General features: G+C 39.2%; 1 protein-coding gene across 1 annotated transcript; it reads right to left on the bottom strand.

Annotated features, from left to right (window-relative positions):
* Nucleotides 1-15,692: 15,692 nt before the first annotated feature.
* Nucleotides 15,693-16,749, bottom strand: LOC118999309 (glyceraldehyde-3-phosphate dehydrogenase-like). The gene has a single exon (XM_037063762.1). It carries the CDS (start codon nucleotides 16,693-16,695, stop codon nucleotides 15,694-15,696), a length of 1,002 nt encoding a protein of 333 aa, XP_036919657.1. The 5' UTR covers nucleotides 16,696-16,749; the 3' UTR covers nucleotide 15,693.
* Between the last annotated feature and the right edge of the window lie 7,569 nt (nucleotides 16,750-24,318).

Here is a 24,318-nt window from a genome sequence, read left to right as displayed (position 1 = left end):
ACTAGACAGGTTACCATGAGTTCTTCTAGTATCTTGATATAGCTACTGATCACATAAAACAAAGCGAAGTATAATCTAATTGCTAGGGGTTTAGGTTTTGGAATCCTTTATGTTTTCTTCAAAAGGCTACCACACTTAATGCAGATAGGATATGACTCTCACTAGAATGTGAGTGCCACAAGGGCAGAGGTAAATGTGTTTTCTTCATGGATATATCCTAAGCATTTAGAATTATGCCTGCCATGTGATGGTTGCTCAAGAAATATTTACTGAATGAATAAATGTTACAACAAGAATAATTCCTTGCATGACTCTATTTTTCTTCCCAAACAACTTTTCCAAGAAGTTAAACCACTTTATACCTCTATTTTTGCCTTACTAAAACCTTTTTTATACAGTAGGTTTATTGGTATTATACTTTATTCAACTTATTAATGAAGTATAACATATACACAGAAAAATACAAAAAGTATATCAGCTTGATGAATTTTCAAAAGCTGAACATACTCATGTTATCAGCACCTGGATCAAGAAACAGAACTTCGACAGCACCTGGAACATGCCCCTAGTAACTACTTTTCCCTTTCAAGGGTGACCACCATTCTGACTTTGAAAACATAGATTGGTTTAGACTGTATCTATCGTTTATATAAATGGAATAAAATAGTACATTGTCTTTGATTGTAGCTTATTTTTCAACATTGTATTTGTTTGATTTATGCATGTTGTTAATGGTGTACTTCATCCTCATTACTTTATAATATTTAAATATGATGCAATTTATTTATCTAATTTACTATTCCTAGGCATTTGGGTTGAGCCCAGTTTGTGGAAATTATGAACAAGACCAGTATGTACATGCTTACACCTGTCTTTTTTTATTGATCCTCATCTGAGGACAAACTTATTGATTTCTTTAGAGAGGGAAGGAAGGGAGGGAGAGAAACATCAATGAGAGACACATCAATTGGCTACCCCTTGTATGCACCCCAACCAAGGACGGAACTTGCAACCCAGGCATGTGGCCTGACCTGGAATCTAGTCTGTAACCTATTGGTTTGTAGGATAATACCCAACCAACTGAGACACAAAGGCCAGGGCTCTACTTGTCTTTTGGTACAGTTTTATGCATTTCATTTGAGTATTACCTCAGTGGTTTCATGCTGCTATAACAAAAACTCTAAAGACTGGATGGCTTAAATAACAAATATTTATATCTCACAATTCTGGATGCTCGGAACTCAGAGATCAAGGTCCCAGTTGATTTGGTTCTGGTGATGGCCCTCTTCCCAGTTTGCACACAGCCACCCTCTTTCTTAAATCTCACATGGTAGGGAGAGAGAGAGAGAGAGAGAAATCATCTCTCTGTCTCTCTTTTTATTATAATGCCATTCATGAGAGCTTTACCTTTATAACCTAATTTTATATTCCAAAAGCCCCACCTCTAAATACTATCAAATTGGAGATTAGAGAGTTAACATAAATTTTGCAGGGACACAAATGTTTAGTCCATAGCAGATCTGTATACCTAGCTTTGCACCATTTTCAATGGTGCACATCTGAACTATTCTTCCTCAGCATTTCTTTTCCACTAGATTTCCTGACCATGGTGGAGAAGATTAGTCTTGTCAGTTACCACCAAAGCAGCCCTTTTAATAAGAGTTAAAGACAAGCTTTGCACAGTGGCCGTATTGTAGCCAATGAGGTTTATTCAAAGTGCAATTATTACTAATTGAAAGAGTTAAAGACTGAAATCTGATCAGAATGAAAAGTGTCCTGTTTATATGGCTAATATTCCCATCATTAATATCCTAAAGGTTTTCTTGGAATCATGCACTCATACAACCAAAATATTATTGGTCATCTGAATGTATCAATGTTTGGATATCATGTACATTTTGTCAATTAAAGCACTGGATTACTTTGGTGGTGACACATGAGTTAATCTGAATTAATCCAGTATCACCCATTGAAATCTAGTTGAGAACAGAGTCTTAAAAAATGAAGACACTAAACAGAAAAGTTTTGAATGAAGCTAGCCGCTAGGAAAGAAGGGTAATGGGCAGCTTATAGGACCAGTGCAAACTGAAATGCTAAGGAGACAGCATGGGATTTGGGAGGTCAGGAGGAAAAGGGACTTTATATATATATATATATTTTTAGATTTTCTGTCTTAAAATATATTTTATTGATTGTGCTATTACAGTTGTCTCATTTTTTCTCCTCTTTATTCCCCTCCACCCTGCACCATCCCTCCCACAAGCATTACCCTCTTAGTTCATGTCTATGGGTTGTACATTATAAGTTCATTGGCTTCTTTATTTCCTATACTATTCTTACCCTCTCCCTACCTATTTTGCACCTACCATTTATGCTTCTTATTCCATGTACTTGGAAAAGGGACTTTAAATGGGAATGAAAGTGCCACTATATGAAGCACAGGAAACCAGAAATCCAGGAACTTTGTTGACTTTGCAGCCTTGCTCAGAATTTATGATGATCCTAATGTGTACTCTGTCCATAGTAATTTATTTGATGGGAGTGTACAGAGGTCAAATGAAAAATTATGGATTATAGTTAATAATACAACTGTATTGTATATTTGAAAGTTGCTAAGAAAGTGGATCTTAAAAGTTCTCATCATGAGAAGAGATTATATCTATGTGTGGTAATAGATGTTAACTAGACTTACTATGGTGGTCATTACATAATATATACAAATATCAAATTTTTACATTGTACACCTGAAACAAATATTCAATATAATGGTATGTATCAATTGTATTTTAATGAAAAATAAACCTTAGGAAAACTAATTGACCATAAAAGCCTAAAAAACATAAAAACAACAATGAAGGTATAGATTATGTAGTACATACACATAGGTATTTCATTCATTAAAAAAGTTTTAACCGCCCCCCCTCCACACAGCAGGAAAAGAATCAAGAGCAAATGAGTGATTTCATAGTAATATGGGAAGGTCCTATCAGGAGTGTCAATTCCACCGCCTGTGGGCTACATGCGGCCCATGATAGCTATGAATATGTTCCAACATAAAAATAGTAAATTTACTTCAAACCTGTATTTTCCTCAGCAGTTTTCATTAGTGTTTGTGTATTTAATGTGTGGCCCAGGACAACTCTTCTTCTTCCAGTGTGGCACAGAGATGCCAAAAGGTTAGCAGGTGAGGAGTACTTAAGTTTAGTATTTAAGTATACAACTTGATGCCAGGATTGTATTTACATGGTTATGGTTTCTGTTTATAAAGAGCATTTTTACTATCACAACTGTCAGTCAGCTTTGACTACAAACCTACCAGGTAGCAATCACAGGAGCTTAGGTCAAAGCGGAGAAAATGGTCAAACCAGCTGACTCTGCAAGGTTTTAGAGACAAACAATGTTGAGGTGATGGATGAATTCTGTCAAGGCTGAAACTGAGCATTTTTGTGTCTCTTAAAATGGCATCCACTGAAACACTATTACAATTATTTCAAAAGTCAGCTGGATTTAATTTTTTATAAATGTATGTTATTTTATTGGAGGTTTAATGAAACATTATTTTTTCCTATCAGATCTCCTTCAACCAATATCCTGCCTTAGGTAATTTTCAGGCTAATAATGATGTTTCTGACAAAGAAATATGGTCATGCACTATGCTTTATTTTATAATACAGCTCTATCCTTTCGGGTATATCATGCCAAGCCAGGCTTTCTACTGGTCTGCCAACTTTTCTCAAGTCATGTACTATGGCACCTAGCTTGGATTCACTCATTCATACAAGTGTGTATTGAGCACCAATGAGCTAGAAAGTGCTAGTTGTTGGGGAAACCAAATGTGTATAAAATCTGTTCTGTGCCCTCAAAGAGTTCACTGACTAGCAGGGGAGCTGAGGCAGGATTACAATTCTAATATAAGGTGGAATGGGAGAAGTGCCAACAGAGAAGTACAAAGGGTAATGGTGTTCAAAGGAGAGCAAGATCATTTCCAGATGGGGAGATCAAAGAAGGCTTCGTGGAAGAGGTGGTATTTGTGCTGCACCTCCAAGGGTAAGATTTCTACTGGTGGATATGAATGAATGAAAAGGAAAGCATTGTATTTTTAGGACCAGTGACAGATGAACCTCAGGATAAAGTGACTGGGCTGGGAAAATATCTATCCTTAAAAGGACTGGGTCCTTTGCGACAGATTCTGCTAACATTTATTAGTAGGCTTTACTAAAGCCCAGGGCTTTGGGAGTACAAGTCCAAACCAGAAAAGCGTTATTGTTCACCAGAAGCTAAACAGAAATTCTGACAGGCAGTTGAATTTGTATCACTCATTTGTTTATTTTTTCTTTAAACAGTACTGACTACCTACTGTGTACAATGCCCTGGGATAGGTAACCAAGATGAGGTGGAAGGGAGGTAATACAATGCTGAAATATATGATTCTGGCCCCTTAGGACTTTACCATTCTTATTTCCTTCTTTCATGTTGGTGAAAACAATTAAGTGACAGTCAAAGTAGCCCAGAGTCTCAGAACTTTGGATAAAGTTCAAGCACTGGTCAGATTTAGAAGCTAAAGTAGCCCATAGGTTTTTTGAATAATAAGAAATACCAAGGAGATTGGAAGATGGTGACAGAGTAGGAGAGAGCAGATTCCACTTCCCCCTACACACAGGAGAAAAGCCTGGTGATCTATGGAGGAACAGGGCAAACAGCCAACAGTAAACCAGCATATATGAAAATAAGAGACCAGAAATTGGAGCAGACATGGAAAAACCAGAAGGTAAGGAGACTATATACCAGGACAATAAGGTCCCAGGGATCAGAACGGGGATGCGGCTGTAGCCCCAGACCGGGCACCTGGCACCTGGTGCTGGGTCTACCACAGACTCTTTGGGAGCTGTGGGCCTGCCACAGAGTCCTTGGAAGAGAATCAGGTCAAGTGCTCCCTCCCTCCCTGGCCAAGCAGGGTTTGAGCAGCACCGGGAGAGACCCGGTTGCTTGAAGTTGCAGAGAGGAGAATAAGGACAAAGAGGCAGACAAACATGGGCCACGATCACCTGTGGAGTCTGTGGTCACCGGCTTGGGAAAGTTGAGAGCCCCGCAGTGACCTGCACTGACCCTGATAGTCACCAGTCTGGCTGGAGAATTGGGCTATGCTGAGCAGCAGGCATGAGTAGGAGAAATTTCTTAAAAAGTAAAACTCTTTGGGGGATTCTCCTGTGACAGCCACTCGGCTTATTCCCCAGCCAGTTGGGCAGCAATACCGAGGTTGCACAGAAGTCCCTGCACTTCCCCATAGCACTGGGAAGGATTCGCAGCCAAGCCTGTGGGACCAAGGCAGCTTGGCCAGGCACAGGTGTCCACCTGCACCCCGGCCCACAGCAATGACCACCAGGGAAAGAGAGCTCTAAGGAAGACCTGGATCCCCTGCCTGGGATGCTGGGGAGAGGTGCCAGATTAGCTCTTGGGAAAGTGCCTGCAAGATTGGATGAGTACACATTGGGAAGGGAGAAAGACCACACCAATCACCCCTCAGCCTGCTGCAGCCAGGGAAACCAGAAAAACTGGTTTGGCCAGTTTGAAACCAAGAAGAGGAGATTTTTTTTTCTTTTTTTTTTTTAGTAATCTTTTATTTTTTAATTTTCATTATTGTTTTATCTTTCAATACCCCTTTCCTCTCTTCCATTCTTTCTTGTTTTATTCCTCCTTCCTTTCTTTCCAATTTTATCTCTTCTTCCTCACTGCTCCTGCCTTTTTTTAATACCCACAAGCAAGAGAAAAAACTTGGAACTGTGAAAAGACCAGAGTTGGACCCAAAGAGGGGGCACCCCTAAAGTTGAAACAGTGACAAAGATATCACTTTGCTATTGGAGAAAAAGTACAAATTACTGCATATTTGTATCATTATTTTTTTCATTATTTCTACATCTTTTGTTTTAATAGTATTTTTGTACACCTCTTCTTTCTGCATAGTCTTCTTTTCTTGGCTGGTTATATTATATCATTTGACAGGTTTTCCTGTTTTCTTTCTCACAGTGTATTGTTAATTTACTATCTTTCACATCACTTGTGTTCCTTTAGCACACTACTCAAAGTTCTATGCCCCCTATTTATGTTATCCAGATCACATAGATTCTGTCATATGATTGTTGCTCTAATATTATTGGAAATAATAGCTGTTCCATACAATTATAAATACTTCACATCACCCCTCCCAGATCTTAGCCCACTTCACAGTTTCCTGAGCTCTGTTACTATAGTGGTTAACTCTATTCTCTCCCACATTACACCTATTTACTATCCTTTACTCTCACTTTACCTCAGAATCTGATCTCCCTCAAACTAACTACTTTCTAGATTCAACTCAAGAGCCTTCCCTCTCCAACAAGAGCCTTATCTTTGGTCCACACTTTCTAAAAAGTGGCTAGTTGGGTTGAAGATCACAGTTAAAACTATATATACCCAAAGGATTTCCTATCTCTTCTCTGCCAGCTGCTACAGTAAATATCATAGAATACTCTCCCGCTGCCATAAACACTTTTGCCTTCCCCTCCAAATAATCACAAAAAAAGAGTAGGTGGAAGTGGTGAACACCAGGATACCCACTGAAAGAGGAAACCCAACAACAAAGAAACCACTAATAGATAACAACAGAAGAAGGTGAAGGAGAGAGTGGAAACCATAGAACCTCAATTCAGGACCTATCCAGAAGTACAACTAAATAGTGGAGAAAGTACCCAGGGCAAACAACTGGACAAGAGCAAAAGAGAATCTTCAAAACATTGTACACACAGAAGAACTAGCTTCAACACAACCTGCCCTCACCAGCACAATGAATTACAAGAGGTAGTGGACAGAGTGACCATCAGTTAACCAACTGGTGGGAAGGACCCACAAAAGAAAGACCCCAAAACAATCAAAACCCAAAGGCAAACACAGAGTCAAATTAAACCACAGCCCAAGACTAGTGAGCTAGGAAGATCAAGGAGACCACACCATTATAATCTCACAGGTACTCTACCACAGAAGTTCACACCATAAACCCAGGGAGGCAGAACAAACCAATTTAAGAAGCTGAAGCTAACAAGAAGCATCTCAAAAACAATGGGAAGACAAAAAAATCCCCAAATGAAAGGAAAGGAGGAAGCTGCAAAAAGAATGTTAGATGAAACAGAGGCAAGTCAACTATCAGAATATTGAATTCAAAGCGCTGGTTATCAGAAAGTTCAAAGAGCTCACAATGAGCTACCAGAAACCAGAGGGGGAATACAATGAATTCACTACAAACTATATCAACAATAAAAAGGAAATAGAAACTATCAACAAGGACCTAGAGAAAATGAAGAATACAATTTCTGAACTGAAGAACACAGTGGAAGGAATCAAAAGAAGGATCAATGAAGCAGAAGATTGGAGAAGCAAGTTGGAGGACAAAGTAGAGAAAAACACCCAGAAAGAGCAAGAAAAGGAAAAGAGGCTCAGAAAGAATAAAGATGAATTAAGAGAAATGCAAGACAATATGAAATGTAATAATATCTGAATAATAGGGATACCAGAAGGAGAAGAAGAAGAACAAGGGATAGAAAACCTATTTGAAAAACTAATGAGGAAAAACTTCCCTAATTTTAAGAGAGAAAAAGTCACACAAATTCAGGAATCACAGAGAGTCCCAATCAAGAGGAACCCAAAAAGGCCCACTTCAAGACACATCATCATTAAAATGGAAAAACTGCAAGACAAAGAGGAAATCTTAAAGGCAGCAGGGGAGAAAAAGGAAGTAACATACAAGGGAGCCTCAATAAGGTTAGCAACTGACTTCTCAATGGAAACGCTCAAAGCAAGAAGAGAATGGCAAGAAATACTCCAAGTAGTGAGAATCAGAGGCCTGTAACCAAGGCTACTTTACCTATCAAAGCTCTCAGTCAAGGTAGAAGGCCAAATAAAGAGCGTCCAAGACAAAATAAATCTAAAAGAATACATCTCCACCAAACCAGCTCTGCAAGAGATGCTAAACAGACTGCTTTAAGGAAAGGAAGAAAAAGAGAGAGAAAGGAACACAGGTACAAAAATAGCAATGAATAAGTACCTATCAATAATAACATTAAATGTAAATAGATTAAATGCTTCCATCAAAAGACATAGAATAGATGAATGGATAGGAAAGCATGGCTCACACATATGCTGCCTACAAGAGACCCACCTCAGGACACAAGACCTACACAGACTAAGAGTGAAGGGCTGGAAACAAATTTTCCAAGCAAATGGTCAGGAATAAAAAGCCGGGGTAGCAATACACATATCAGACAAAATAGACTTCAAAAAAGGGCCATAAAGAGAGACCCAGAATGTCACTTCATAATACTCAAGGGGAGAATCGACCAAGAAGACATAAACATTGTAAACATATATGCACCCAACATAGGAGCACACAAATACATAAAGAAAATCGTACAGGACTTCAAAAAAGATATTGATAGGAACACAATTGTAGTAGGGGATTTTAACACCCCACTGTCAGAAATGGACAAATCTTCCAAACAAAATATCAACAAAGATATTGTGGTATTGAACAACTCCCTAGATAAAATGGACTTAACTGATATATATAGAGAGAACCCTTCATCCCATAGAAGCTAAATACACATTCTTTTCAAATGCACATGGAACATTTTCAAGGATAGATCATGTGACAGGAAACAAAACAAGCCTCAAAAAATTCAAGAAAATTGGAATCATACCAAGCATTTTCTCTGACCAAAAGAGACTGAAACTGGAAGCCAACCCAAAGGGAAAAAAGCCCGAAACACTCAAACTCATGGAGATTGAATAGCATGCTATTAAACAACGAATGGGTCAAGAATGAAATTAGGAAAGAGATCAAAAAGTTTTCTGAAGCAAACAAAAAATGAACTCACAACAACCCAAAACTAATGGGACACAGCAAAGGCAGTCCTGAGAGGGAAGTTCATAGCAATACAGGCTTACCTAGAGAAGATAGAAATCTTTCAAACAAACAGCCCAACCCTACACGTGCAAGAATTTGAGGAACAACAACAAAGATAGCCCAGAGCAAGTAGAAGGAAGGAAACAACCAAGATGAGAGCAGAATTAAATGACACAGAGACTAAAGCACAATTCTAAGGATCAATGAATCCAGGAGCTGTTTTTTTGTAAAAGATAAACTAAATAGACAAGCCTTTAAGCAGGCTCATCAAGAAAAGAAGAGAGAGGACCCAAATAAACACAATCAGAAATGAAAGAGGAGAGATTACAACTGACACCACAGAAATACAAAGGGTTGTAAGAAATTACTATGAAGAACTGTATGCCAAGAGCCCTGGCTGGTATAGCTCAGTGGATTGAGTGTGGGCCTGTGAACCACACTATCATGATTTGATTCCCAGTCAGGGCACATGCCTGGGTTGCAGGCCAGTTCCCAGCAGGGGACACATGAGAGGCAACCATACATTGATATTTCTCTTCCTCTCTCCTCCCTTCCCCTCTAAAAAGATAAATAAATAAAATCTTTAAAAAAAAGAATTGTATGCCGAGAAATTTAAAAACTTAAGTGAAATGGACAAATTTCTAGACAAATATAATCTTCCAAAACTCAGTGAAGAAGAAGCAGAAAGTCTGAATGAACCAATAACAGTGCATGAAATTGAAGCAGTAATAAAAAATGTCCTGACACACAAAAGCCCTGGACCAGGTGGTTTCACAGGAGAATTCTACAAAGCATTTAAGAAAGAGTTAACCCCTATCCTTCACAGACTATTCAAAAAAATCCAAAATGATGGAAGACTCCCAAATTTTTTATAAAGCCAGCATTATCCTAATCCCAAAACCAGATAACAACAAAGAAAGAAAACTTTAGGCCAATATTTCTGATGAGCATAGACACTAAAATTCTCAACAAAATATTGCCAAACTGCATCCAACAATACATTAAAAATATCATACACCATGACAAAGTGGGATTCATCCCAGGGATGCAAGGATGGTTCAATATTCACAAATCAGTAAATGTAATAACCCCCATAAAAAAGCAAAGACAAAAATCACATGATCATATCAATAGATGTGGAGAAATCCTTTGATAAGGTACAGCACCCATTTATGATAAAAACACTCAGCACAGTGGGAACAGAGGGAGACTTCCTCAACATAATAAAGGCCATATATAAGAGACCTACAATCAACATCATACTCAATGAGTAAAAACTAAAATCTTTTCCACTGAGATCAGGAACAAGACAAGGTTGTCTACTTTCACCACTTCTACTCAATATAGTATTGAAAATTTTAGCCACAGCAATCAGACAAGAAAAAAATTAAAGGCATTGAAATTTGGAAAAGAGGAAACAAAACTGTCACTGTTGGCAGATGACATGATAGTGTATATAGAAATTCCTATTGACTTTGCCAAAAAAACTGCTTGATACAATAAGTGAATTTAACAAAACAGGGGGATACAAAGTCAATATCCAGAAATCAAAGGCATTTTTGTATACTAACAATGAAACAGCAGAAGCAGAAATCAGAAAACAAATCTCATTCAATATAGCAACAAGAAAAATAAAATACCTGGGAATAAACCTCACCAAGGAGGTAAAAGACCTATATGCAGAAAACTACCCAGGACTGAAGAAAGAAATTAAGGCAGACACAAACAAATAAATGGAAACATATGCTATGTTCATGGATTGGAAAAACTAATGTCATCAAACTGTTCATTCTACCCAAAGCAGTTTATAGATTCAATGCAATATCTATTCAAGTACCAATGGCATATTTCACAGATATAGAACAAACACTTCAAAAATTTATATGGAACTATAAACAACCCCAAATAGCTGCCACAATTTTGAAAAAGAAGAGCAAAGTAGGAGAGATCACAATACCCGATACCAAAGTATATTACAAAGCCGCTGTAATCAAAACAGCCTGGTACTGGCATAAAAACAGAGAGACCAATGGAACAGAACAGAGAGCCTAGTAATAAACCCAAATCTCTATGATCAATTAATATTTGACATGGAGGGCAGCAACATAAAATGGAGTAAAAATAGGCTCTTCAACAAAATATGGTGTTGGGAGAGCTGGACAGCCACATGCAAAAAAAAAAAATGAGACTGAGCACCAAATTATACCATAGGCAAAAATAAGTTGAAAGTAGATAAAGGCTTTAAATGTAAACTGTGACACCATTAAATTCCTAGAGGAGAACATCGGCAGGAAAATCTTAGATATTCCATGCAGCAACATTTTTACTGACATGTCCCCTAGAGCAAGGGATGTGAAGGAAAGAATAAACAAATGGGATTTCATCAAAATAAAAAGCTTCTACACAGCTAAAGAAAACAGTATTAAAATAAAAAGAGAACCAGCTGTATGGGAAAACATATTTGTCAATGATACCTGAGGCAAAGGTTTAATCTCCAAAATATATAAAGAACTCACATGTCTCCACTCTAAGTAGAAATGCAACCCAATTAAAAATGGGCAAAGAGCCCTGGCTGGTGTATCTCAGTGGATTGAGCGTGGGCCTGCGAACCAGAGGATCGCGGTTCAATTCCCAGTCAGGGCACATGCCTGGGTTGTAGTCCAGTTCCCTGCAGGCCAACTCCCAGCAGGGGACACACAAAAGGCAACCATACATTGATGTTTCTCTCCCTCTCTCCTTCCCCTCTAAAGATAAATAAATAAATAAAATCTAAAAAAAATTGGCAAAGAACTTGAACAGATACTTCTCTAAGGAGGACATGCAGAAGGTCCAGAGACACATGAAAAGATGCTCAGTATAAGTAGCTATCAGAGAGATGCAAACTAAAACCACAAAGAGATACCACCTCACACTGTTGAGAATGGCCATTATAAACAAAGCAACAAACAAGTATTGGAGAGGTTGTGGAGAAAAGGAAACACTAGTGCACTCTTGGTGGGATTGCAGAGTGGTGCAACCACTATGGAAAACAGTATGGAACTTCCTCAGAAAACTAAAAATGGATCTGTCTTCTGACCTGGTAATTCCACTGTTAAGATTATATCCTAATAACCCTGAAACACCAATCCAAGAGAACCTATGCACCCCAGTGTTCATAGCAGTACAATTTACAATGGCAAAGTGCTGGAAGCAAACTAGGTGCCCATCAGTAAATGAGTGGATCCAACAACTATGGTACATTTACACAATGAAATTCTATGCAGCAGAGAGAAAGAAGAAGTTTCTCTTTGCAAGAGCATACAAAGCATTATGCTGAGTGAAATAAGCCAGGCAGTGAAAGACAAATACCATATGATCTCATCTTTAACAGGAACCTAAACAACAAAACAAGCAAGCAAAATGTAACCAAAGACAATGAAATACAGAACAGGATGACTTGGATCAGAGGGGAGAGGGGAGAGAATTTCAGGGGAAAAGGCGAGGGCTTTACAGGAACAAGTATAAAGGGCACATGGAGAAAAACTAAGTAAGGGGGGTGGAAATGGGAGGGAAGTGGGCAGCATTTGAGGGGTGAGCTGGGATGAGAGTAAAAGACAGAAAACTGTACTTGAACAACACTTAAAATAAATAAAATTTAAAAAGAAAATAAATACCAATACTAATAACTAACATTTTTCAGCTTCACTTTTGTACTAATCATTGTGCTGAACACACGATTTTTTATGATGACGTTCAGACTTTGCATCAGGGCTACTAAGTAAGAATTCCCATTTCACTGTCCTGTTTGGGTATGTTGAAGTAGGTACTGTCAGGGTGTGTAGAGGAGTGTGTGTCTGTGTGTATTAGGGGTCAGTGTTGGTGAGCACTGGAACAAGATGGAGTTTGTTTAACAGAATATCACAAGTCTTTCCTATTTCCTGGAGTCCCGGGGAGTCAGTGACGCTCCTCTATCTCCTGTAGTAGGCCCTCCTAGGACTAACCTGGAATGAACAATTCCTTACAAAATTATCAAGTCAATCTCTATCAGGGATAATTGGTCATAATGGTAGGTAGACTTTATGATCCAACTCCCTTACATGAGCACTGACTCTGTGCACAGACTATGCTAGGTATTTTGTATACATGAATTCATTTAATCCTTACAAGAATCCTGGAAGATAGCATTACTAATTTAAAGATTTATTTATTTATTTATTTATTCATTTATTTATTTGCTTTAGAGAGAGAAGGGAAGGAGAAAGAGAGGGAGGAAAACATCAATGTGTGGTTGTTTCTTGCGCAACCCCTGCTAGGGATGTGGTCCGCAACCCAGGAATGTGTCCTGACTGGGAATCCAACCAGAGACCCTTTGGTTTGCTAGCAAGCACTCAATCCACTGAGCCACACCAGCCAGGGCAGCATTACTAATTTTTTGATGATAAAATTGAATCACAGAGATGCTGGGAGACTTACCTGAAAGGACATAGTCAATACAAAACAGAACCAGAATCCATAATTCCATATTTTTCCCATATTTATTCCATGCTGACTCTATGAATGAAGGTTCCATATTTGGTTCTACTAAAGGAATACTTTGACATCTAATGTTCTGGCATCCAGTTGGGCACAGAAACCTAACATGTAAGCCAAGAAAAGAATTCTTGTTTTCCCCTAAGAAATGCCTGTCTGAAAGTGAGAAACAAAGGCCAGGGAGATTGAGAAAAATAGGGAAAAGGAGAGATTCACAGGAAGATAAGGGGGGGTGAATGGAGAGGGATAGAGGAAGGCAGAGGGAAGGAGGGAAGAAGGGAGAGGGAGGAGAGGAGAGGGGACAAGAAGGAAAGAGAGATGAGGAGAGAGAGAGAAAGAGAGAGAGAGAGAGAGAGAGAGAGAACACATAAGAACATGAGATCAAAATGTTCCCCATGGGCCATCCTCAATTTGGGTAGCAGATTGAAGAGACACAGTCAAGGCTTTGTCAGGAAGATTCATGTTGATTGACCAAGAGCCCTGTTTTTTTAATGTGTTTTTCATTTCTCACAAGCTTCAGAAATATCCTGCTTTTTAAAAATATTTTACTATTTATGCTATATTCGCTGTCCCAATTTTCCCCCTTTGACCCTTCCACACAGTCTCCTTCACTCTTTCAGGCAATTCCCTCACCATTGTCTATGTCTATGGGTCATTCATGTATGTTCTTTGGCTAATCCCTTCCACTTCTTTCATCCAGTCCCTTCTCCCCCTTCCCCTCTTACAGCTGTCAGTCTGCTCCATGAGAAACATCCTGCTTTTGCCTCCAATTTCCATTCAGCCTGCTTTGGATGACTCTCCTCAGAGTTTTCTGCACTCCTAACTATAATAGCCTTAGGCAACTGTGACCCTCAGCTTGTTCATCTTAACATGGAAATAATATTAACAATAATATTAACAATAGCAAAAACAATAATAAATCTTTTATAGAATGGTGACTATGAAACTTAAATAGGTAATGTGTGTGAATGGTAACACAGTTTTCAAATATCACACTTTGTTAAAACTTCTCCATCCCATACAAAAGCATCATTATTGGAGAAATTTCACAGTCTAAATATTACATTAACTATTACACCTCAGAACCTCACCTGTAAAAGTGTTCACTGTCCATAAAGTTTGTGTCTCAGTGTTCAGGAAAAGTGATTAGCTGCTTTGTTCCTATTACAAATCAGCTGACATAGCCATTTCTCAAAGGGGAAATCTACTTCTGATGTGGTCTTTATTTCACTTTGTGTCTTAAAATTTTTCATCAAGGAAAATATGTAGAAGAACAAGGCTGTTAGAAATGATTTCATATGGTTAATTAGCACTCATTATTTCTCAGAAAGCCAGTAATTACTTCCTTAGAGTTTATCTCAGATTTTTGAGAGAAGCTTTGGTTTTAGAGCAAAATACCCACATCTTAATAGAATGTGCATGTCTTCTCATTCCTCTAACCCAAATCTCTCTACTACCTGTGTGAATTCTATATTTTCCAAGAATCTATCACTAGAATAGTAGAGTTTAACATTTTGTAATTTTTTGGAATAATCCATTTTTTAAGTTTATCAATTGTCATTATAGTTAACTTACCAAAAACTGAACAAATCAGCATAGACTTATTGTGAGGTAATTAAGTGTGTCATTAGATAAAAGAGTAGCATCCAAAAACAGAAGGGACTTAATAAGAGCCAAATTAATCTTAAAACTTTTTAAACAGATTTTACTTATTTATATTTTAGAGAGGGGAAGGGAGAGGAGGGGGGAGAGAAACATCAATGTACGGTTGCCTCTCACATGCCCTCTACTAGGGACCTGGCCCACAACCCAGGCATGTGCCCTAGACTGGGAATTGAACCAGTAACCCTTTGATTATCAGGCTGGCACTGAATTCACTGAGCCACATGAGCCAAGGCAAGAACCAAATTAATCTTTATTTAAATAACTGAGTATAGATTGCAAATGACCTTCAAAACGACAGAACACACACACACAAAATCTCAAACAGAACCTCAAATTTCCCCAAGCTTGGGACAATGGTTTTGCTTGTTTTTCATTTTGGCGGGGGGGGGGGCAGTGGTACTGTGAACTTTATTGATGGTGCATGATGAGACAGGACTCCCTAAGCCTTTCCCCTCTTCAGGGGGTCTAGGATAGAAACTGGAGGTCAGGAGATTTTCAGTGTGTTCGGGGATTAATTTGGGGCACAGACTCCCCAGTAGTTGAGGGCCTCTTTTCCTTGTCACTGGGGGTGATAGTCCAGGGGGCTCTTACTCCTTGGAGGAAATGTGGACTACAAGGTCCACCACCCTGTCGCTGTAGCCAAATTCATTGTCATACCAGGAAATGAACTTGACAAAGTGGTCGTGGAGGGCAATGCCAGACCTGGCATGGAAGGTGGAGGAGAGGGTGTCACTGTTAAAGCCACAGGAAATAGCCTGGTCCTTAGTATAGCCCAGGATGCCCTTGAGAGGGTCCTCTGACACCTGCATCACTACCTTCTTAATGTCATTGTAGTTGGCAGCTTTCTTCAGGAGGCAGGTCAGATCCACAGCTGACACATTGAGGGTGGAGACACAGAAGACCATGTCAGTGAGCTTCCCATTCAGCTCAGGGATGACTTTGCCCACAGCCTTGGCAGCACCAGTAGAAGCAGGGATGATGTTCTGGGCAGTCCCTTGGCCATCACACCACAGCTTGCCAGAGGGCCCATCCACAATCTTCTGGGTAATAGTGATGGTATGGACTGTGGTCATGAGTCCCTCCACAATGTCAAAATTGTCATGGATGACCTTGGCCAGGGGGGTCAAGCAGTTGGTGGTACAGGAGGCATTGCTGGCAATCTTCATGGAGTTGTCATACTTGTCATGGTTCTCACCCATCACAAACATGGGGGCATCCTTAGGAGGGGCAGAGATGATGATCCCCTTGGTTCCACTCTTCAAGTAAGCCCCAGCCTTTTCCACAGTGGTGAAGATGCCAGTGGACTCCACAACATATTCAGCACCAGCATCATCCCATTTGATGTTGGCAGGATCTTGCTCCTCGAAGATGGAGATGGACTTTCTATTGATGACAAGCTTCCCATTCTCAGCCTTGACTGTGCCTTTGAACTTGCCATGAGTAGAATCATACTGGTACAAGTAGACCATGTAGTTGAAGTCAATGAAAGTGTCATTGATGGTGACAACATCCACTTTGCCAGAGTAAAAGGCAACCTTGGTGACCAGGCACCCAATATGGCCAAACCCGTTCATTCCGATCTTCACCATCGTGGCTCAGGGTTGAGGCTGGCACTGCTCAGGGAAGACACAGCTGTCTGTTGAACAGGAAAAGCAGAGAGCCATTTTTATTCTCTTTTAAATTATATTTTATTGATTATGCTATGAGAGTTGTCCCAATTTTCCCCATTTGACCCCCCTCCACCCATTCCCCCTGTTCCCTCAGGCAATCCCCTGAGGACAACAACAGTGTTGTCCATGTTCATGGGCTATACATATGTGTTCTTTGGCTATTCTATGTCCTATGCTGTACTTTATATCCCCATGACTACTCTGTAACTACCAATTTGTGCTTCTTAATCCCTTGCTTTTTTGCCCATACCCCTGACGTATATCCCACCTGGCACCCATAAAAATGTTCTCTGTATTTATGATTATGCTTCTGTTCTGTTTGTTTCTTTTCTTTTTTTTTTTGGAGGAGGAATTCAATTGTTAATAGACACGTATTTGTTGCCATTTTATTCGTATTTTTCTTCTTCTTAAATGAGACCCTTTATCATTTTGTATAATGCTGGTTTTGTGATGTACTCATTTAACTTTTTCTGGTCTGAGAAGCTCTTTATCTTCCTTTGATTCTAAATGATAGCTGTGCTGGGTAGAGTAACCTGGGTTATAGGTCCTTGCTTTTCATCTCTTTGAATATTTTATGCAAGTTCCTTCTGGCCTGCAAAGTTTCTTTTGAGAAATCAGCTGACAGTCTTTTTTTTATTGTTCTTCAGTACATTTGTCTCCATTTTTACCCCACCATGAACCCCCACCACACTCATCCTGGCCTCACACACTTGAACCTACCCACTTTGGCTTTGTCCATGTGTCTTTTATACATGTTGCTTGATGGCCCTTTTCCCCCTCCTCTCTGGTTACTGTCAGTTTGTTTTTTATTTTAATGTCTCTGGTTGTATTTTGCTTGTTTTTTTTTTTTGTTTAGCTGTTTAGGTTCCACCTATAGGTGAGATCATATAGTATCTCAGATATTCCATGCCTCAATATTTTTGCCAATATGTGCCCTAGAGCAAGGGATATAAAGGAAAGAATAAATAAACGGGGCTTCATCAAAATAAAAAAGCTTCTGCAAGGCTTGGAAATAAAAAAGGAACTAACCGTATGAGAAAATGTATTTGCCAATGATACCTCAGACAAGGGTTTGATCTCCAAAATCTATAAACAACTCATCTGACCAACACCAGGAAGACAAATAATCCAATTAAAAAATTGGCAAAGGACCTAACCACACACTTCTCCAAAAAGGACATACAGAGGGCTCAGAGACATCTGAAAGAATGCTCAGCATCACTAGCCATAAGAGCGACACAAACTAAAACCACAGTGATATACCACTTCACATCAGTCAGAATGACCATCATAAACAAATCAACAAACTCCAAGTGCTGGCAGAGTTGTGGAGAAAGGGAACCATAGCTCACTGTTGCTGGGAATGCACACTGGTGCAGCCACTGTGGAAAACAGTATGGAATTTCTTCAAAAAGCTAAAAATGCAACTGCCTTTTACCTGGAAGTTCCACTGGTGTTATTATACCTTAAGAATCCTGAAACACTAATTCAAAAGAAGCTATGCACCCCAATGTTCATAGCGGCACAATTTACAATAGTCAAGTGCTGGAAGCCACCTAGGTGCCCATCAGTAAACGAGTGGATCAAAAAATTGTGGAACATGTACACAGTGGAATACTATGCAGAAGAAAGAATGAAGGAACTCCTACCCTTCATGACAGCATGGATAGAACTGGAGAACATTATGCTAAGTGAAATAAGCCAGGCAACGAAAGACAAATACCATATAATTTTACCTTTAAGGGACCCCTAATCAACAAATCAAACAAATGAGAAAAATAGAGCCAAATACATGGAAACACAGAACAAACCAATAGTAACCAGAGGGGAGGTAGGGGAGGAGAATAATGAGGAAAAGAAGGGGAAAGGCCATCAAGGATCATGTATAAAGGACCCATGGACAAAGACAACTAGGGGGTGGAGGATTGAATGTGGGAGGTAGGGGTGAGTAGGGTGGGGCAGTGTAATGAGGGTAAAATGGGGACAACTGTAATTGAACAACAATAATTTTTTTAAAGCCATGAGGTCTTTAGCCACTTCTGCACCTTCTTCAGTGTGCTTGCCCTGCTGATAAGCTTGCTCTATGACTTCAGCTCTCCCTAGCATGTGGTCTTCCCAACTCTCCCAAGACCTAAATCATCTGCTAGAGTAGATCATGTCCACTGCTTAAGGACAGGCTCTCTCTACTGGTGAGGATTAAAGCACATGGTTCAAAGATGGTCCAAATTATTCAGCTGAATGCTTTCTTTTGACTTGGTGACTCAGTAAGGGTGGACTACCTAACTGTTATTTATGGGCTGTACTTTTTTTTTTGAGAGGCTTACCCATTCCACCAGCATAGTTGGTTTAGTAGTTTGTTCTGGGGTGTTTTGATACCCTTGCTTTGGCCTCCTTGCTCTGCTATCATATCACTCCCTCTGGTGTGTTCTGTTCTGTGCTCTTTACCAGCACTCTTCTTTCTACAGAACTGGTTTCAGGTGTTCTCTTAGCTGTTGGATTCTTGCAGGTACCCAGCCCTTATCGAGCAATTCTTTTGATTTGGTCTAGAGTTTCAATTCCTTTCTGCATCCTCATTCTCTGCTGCATTGCTCACAACTCCAGAAACCTACAAAACTATCTCCCCAGAGCTCGCTTTCTCCATCTCTTCTCTGCACCCCTGGGCCATCCTTTTGTTTCTAGCTTAGTGGTTCCTGAACACAAAGGTGCACCTAAGAACAGGAGTTAATACAGCATCCACTTCTCTGAAGCTCACTCTTGTCCAACTCTTGACCTCTTTGATTATGTCTAATCTGCTTCTGTAAGCTACTGGAACTAATTATGTAGAATTGGAGCTTGCATGCAAATTCAAATAATCACCAAGGGTTAGAAATATAGGAAATTTAAGTGTTTTCTAGTATAGATCAGATTCTTTACATTAAGCTTATGACACCCTGACTATACTCTCTGTTGCTTAAAAATGTATCATAAACATCTTGAACTTGTGATAATGTAGCTAGGATTTGGTCCCTTTTTTCAATAAAGAGATTTTGGTTATAACGGAAATTGGCTTGTAGCATTTTGACAACCATGTACTATATGACCTGTCAGCAAATTCTGCCCAATTTTTATTTCCATCTTTATCCATCGGTAGCCTTTATGAAAGAAGGAAAAAATAATTTTCAAGCTATTATAGCTCTTTCAGCAATGTGTCAAGTTACATGGAAATTATAAATAAAATAGTCATTACTGAGTTCGTACAGACTTTGAGAGGTTCTCTATTACACACTTTGCCTGTATCCAAGGCAAGTGCAGTCCTGGGTTTAGGTACCAGCTTGGCTCCTTCCTAGCTGTGCGACCTCAGATATTGACTTAACTTCTCTGAACCTTAGTTTTTTCATTTGTAAAGTTGTTTCATTACACAAGGGTTGTTTTGCACATAGCAATAGAAGCTTACATTTATTTAGCGTTTAGACAGCAAGCACTGTGCTGAATTGCTTTACAAACATCATCTCATTTCATTCTCATAACAGCATTTAAGGCATATATTATTATTACCAGTCCCTAATTTTACAAATGAGAAAAATGAGGTTCATGAAAATGAAGTAATTTTTTCTAAAGTCAATCAGCTTATAAGTGATTGAGACTTGAATCCAGTTGATGATGTGAAGATTTCCAATGCACTTTGTTCTTAACCACTAGAAAGTTTTGCTGCGAGAACAAAGTGAGACAAAATTAAGAGGGCATAAAAATTATAAGGTGCTATATATTTATTTATTACTGTTATATCCATGATCACATCTCGGAGGTAATCATGAGTCATTATTTTCTTTTATTTAAAAAAATTATTTTATTGTTGTTCAATTACAGTTGTCTGCATTTACCCCACACCACTGCCCTCCCCAGCCATCCCCACCACTTTCCCCTGATTCCAACCCCCTTGATTTTGTCCATGTGTCTTTATAGTTGTTCCTGGAAATCCTTCTGCTCCTCACCCTATCATCCCCTCCCACTTCCCTCTGGTTACTGTCAGGTTGTTCTTAATTTCAGTGTCAACCAAAGTCTTTGAAATAGTTTCCTTTTTCTTGTTCCTTGAAGCAATAGATTCTGAAAGCAAGGAAGGAGTCATGGAAGGGCTATGAAATTTGACTGCGTAGAACTAAGACCCCAACCTCATTTATTCTAATATTTGTGCTCCTATTTGATATTTCCAAATGATAGAAGACACTACACATTAGCTACCGTTTTGAGGGGAACTTGATGCAGAGGGAATCATTTAACCCTTCACTTGAGGGCTGTTGTGACCTGTGTCTAATTATTTTGATATTTTTCTTAATTTTAGTGACTCCTGACTCTGTTTTAGATACTGCTCCCAAAGAGTCTACCTACAATGATCTCCATGATAGTCATGAAATTATCAAGAAATATAAAGCACATTTAGTACTATTTAGCTTAAAAGAAATGCTTACAGGATTGTTAAAGGTAAAAGAGAAGTTATAAACTCAAAGAATTTCCACTAAAGCCTCTCTGTTAAGAGCCGAGGCCTGCCTTGTGAGTTTCTACACTTCTACTTACTAGTTTTGTGACCCTGAGCAAGATACCTAATGCCATCAAGTCTAAGATGTCATCAATTACATGAGACATCATTATTTTACATATCAATATATAAGAAAAGAAATTTTCAACTAAACAATGACACAATGCCCTAGCAATAGCGCTGAGCAACTTGCATATACAAGAATCCCATTGCATGTCTTGAAATTTCTTGCATTTCTGTGTGGTGTGATTTGACGATTTGGCCTTTGATTGCTTTGCTTGGCAATCCTTTTGGATATAGCAATTATAAAATATAACAAAGTTTTCTTTTTGTGGGCATCTTTCTTTCAAATGTTTGCGTAAATCACTTAATTGTCACTTTGTAAAAAATAAGAAATTGTGGAAATTCCATTAGTTTTGCTAATATCCAATTGCTACCCGGCCACTGTTTCCAGTGCCTTTCAGTATACACAGTATCTTTTCCTTTCAAAGTCAGTTCAGAGTGAGCACTCTTGAAAACATTTAAATTGACAATAAAACTTGCCAGGTTTAGTACTACCACTGTACATAATATATTCAAGTTAATTCACAGTAGTATCAACAAGTATTATAACAAAGTATACACAGACACATGGTAGCTATTATGTCAGGCTATTTTCTGTACAATATGATTATAAGATGCCACTAATAACAAAATCATCCTGATATCAGAAATGTAAAATGTGTTCTTAGAATTAATAAAATACAGTCTTAAAGCTTTCTTAGATTGTTTCCTTTTTTGAAAAAAAATGAGATTAGTGATGATATTTGGCCTAAAGGATAGTGCCAATACAGTTAAATCCATTTACACAATGTTTAGCATACAGTAAGTGCTCAGAGATGTTAATTAAAAAAACACAACTTATGTAGTGGATATTATTGTGAAAAACAAACATAGGGCAGGTTAAAGGACATGTTATAGGAATGTCTTAGCCAAATAATAATGATATTATGGCAGTGAAACCATAAAACATTTGCTGACAGGAGCCATGACTTCATAATGCCACAATGACAACATGTAAAGGGAACCAACTGCTTTCTTTTAAAGTGTTTAACTGGTTGTTTTAATGACGGTGAAAAACAATCTTAATTTATCTTTAACAGAATAATTTGGGATCCCAAAATATCTACTTTACTAACACTCCACATATAAACGTCTAAGCATTGTTTCTTTATTCAAAATCTTTTATATATTGTAAAATGGTGCAACTACTATGGAAAACAATGTGGAGGTTTCTCAAACAACTAAAAATAGAAATAACAAATAATCCATCAATTCTACTTCTGAGTATATATTAAAAGGAAATGAAAGAACTATCTCAAAGAGATATCTGTACTCTCACAGTGACTGCAGCATTTTTCACAATAGTCAAAATATGAAAACAATCTAAGTGTACATAAGTAGATGAATAAAGAAAATATGGGGACTTCTGCCAAGATGGAGGCATAGCTGGAAACACTGTGCCTTCTCCCACAACCAAGTTTGAACACAACAAAGGTTTGGAGAACAAAGACACAGCCAAAGAACAGAAAATTGAATTATACAGAAGTCCCACAACAACGAACAGTTCAACTGGGACAGCAAGAGGGGCGGAGCCAGCAGCGGAGCAGGGTCGGGCAGGAAAAATCCCCAGACCTAGGCGCACAGGCAGCCCGGACCCAGTCAGGGTGTAGGGCAGACTGACCGGGTCCTACATCTGTGCACAGTGAGATGGACCATGCAGGCCCCAGAGGGCGAACCCAGTGGTGGAGGGCTGAAGGCGGCACACTCACGTGCAGTGGGACGAAACGTGAGGGCCCCAGTGACGGTGGCAGCTGCGGCACCTGTGGCAGTGGCAGCAGCAGCGAGAGGCGGCAGATGGGATGCCAGTGCTCCTCTTTGGCCCCACCCCCACATACAGCATCACAACCCAGCGACTGAGTTGCCCTGCTCTGGTGAACACCTAGGGCTCCGATCCTGCTATGTAACAGGCATGAACAGCCCAAAAGATGGCACAAGCAGAACTCAAAGCCCCAGAGCCCATAACTTTAAGCGACCAAGAGATTGCCAGCCTCTCAGATGCACAGTTCAAGACACTGTTTATCAGGATGCTCACAGAACTGGTGGATTATAGTCACAAATTAGAGGAACATATGAAGGCTAAACTAATTGAAATGAAGGGAAATGCACAGGAAACCAATAGTGATGGAAAGGAAATTGGGGCTCAAATCAATGGAATGGACCAGAAGGAAGAACGAAACATCCAACCAGAAAGGAATGAAGAAATGAGAATTCAAAAAAATGAGGAGAGGCTTAGGAACCTCCAGGACATCTTTAAACGTTCCAACATCCTGATTATAGGGGTACCAGAAGGGGGAAAGAAACAGCCACAAGTGGAAAACTTATTTGAACAAATAATAAAGGAGAACTTCCCCAGTCTGGCAAAGGAAATAGACTTCCAGGAAATCCAGGAAGCTCAGAGAGTCCCAAAGAAGTTGGACCCAAGAAGGAACACACCAAGGCACATCATAATGACATTAGCCAAGATTAAAATGAAGGAGAGAATCCTGGAAGCAGCAAGAGATAAGGGGACAGTCACCTACAAAGGAGTACCCATCAGACTGTCAGCAGATTTCTCAAAAGAGACCTTACAGGCAAGAAGGGGCTGAAAAGAAGTATTCCAAGTCATGAAATCCAAACACCTATATCCAAGATTGCTCTATCCAGCAAAGCTTTCATTTAGTATGGAAGGGTAGATAAAGTGCTTCTCAGATAAAGTCAGGTTCAAGGAGTTCATCATCACCAAGCCCTTATTATATGAAATGTTAAAGGGACTTATCTAAGAAAAAGAAGATAAAAACTATGAACAGTGAAAGGACAGCAAAAAAAAAAAGAGAAAGGACAGCAAACTCACAGTTATTAACAACCACACCTAAAACAAATGCAAACCAAGAGGACAGCTAGATCAGGAGCAGAACCATAGAAATGAAGAACACATGGAGGGTTAGCAA

This window comes from Sturnira hondurensis, unplaced genomic scaffold, assembly GCF_014824575.4.
Source record: "Sturnira hondurensis isolate 20B ecotype Veracruz unplaced genomic scaffold, ASM1482457v3 Scaffold0014759, whole genome shotgun sequence".
Classification (NCBI taxonomy): domain Eukaryota; kingdom Metazoa; phylum Chordata; class Mammalia; order Chiroptera; family Phyllostomidae; genus Sturnira; species Sturnira hondurensis.
The sequence above is the reverse complement of the archived record's forward strand: the minus strand, read 5'-3'. Positions and strand labels throughout refer to the sequence as shown.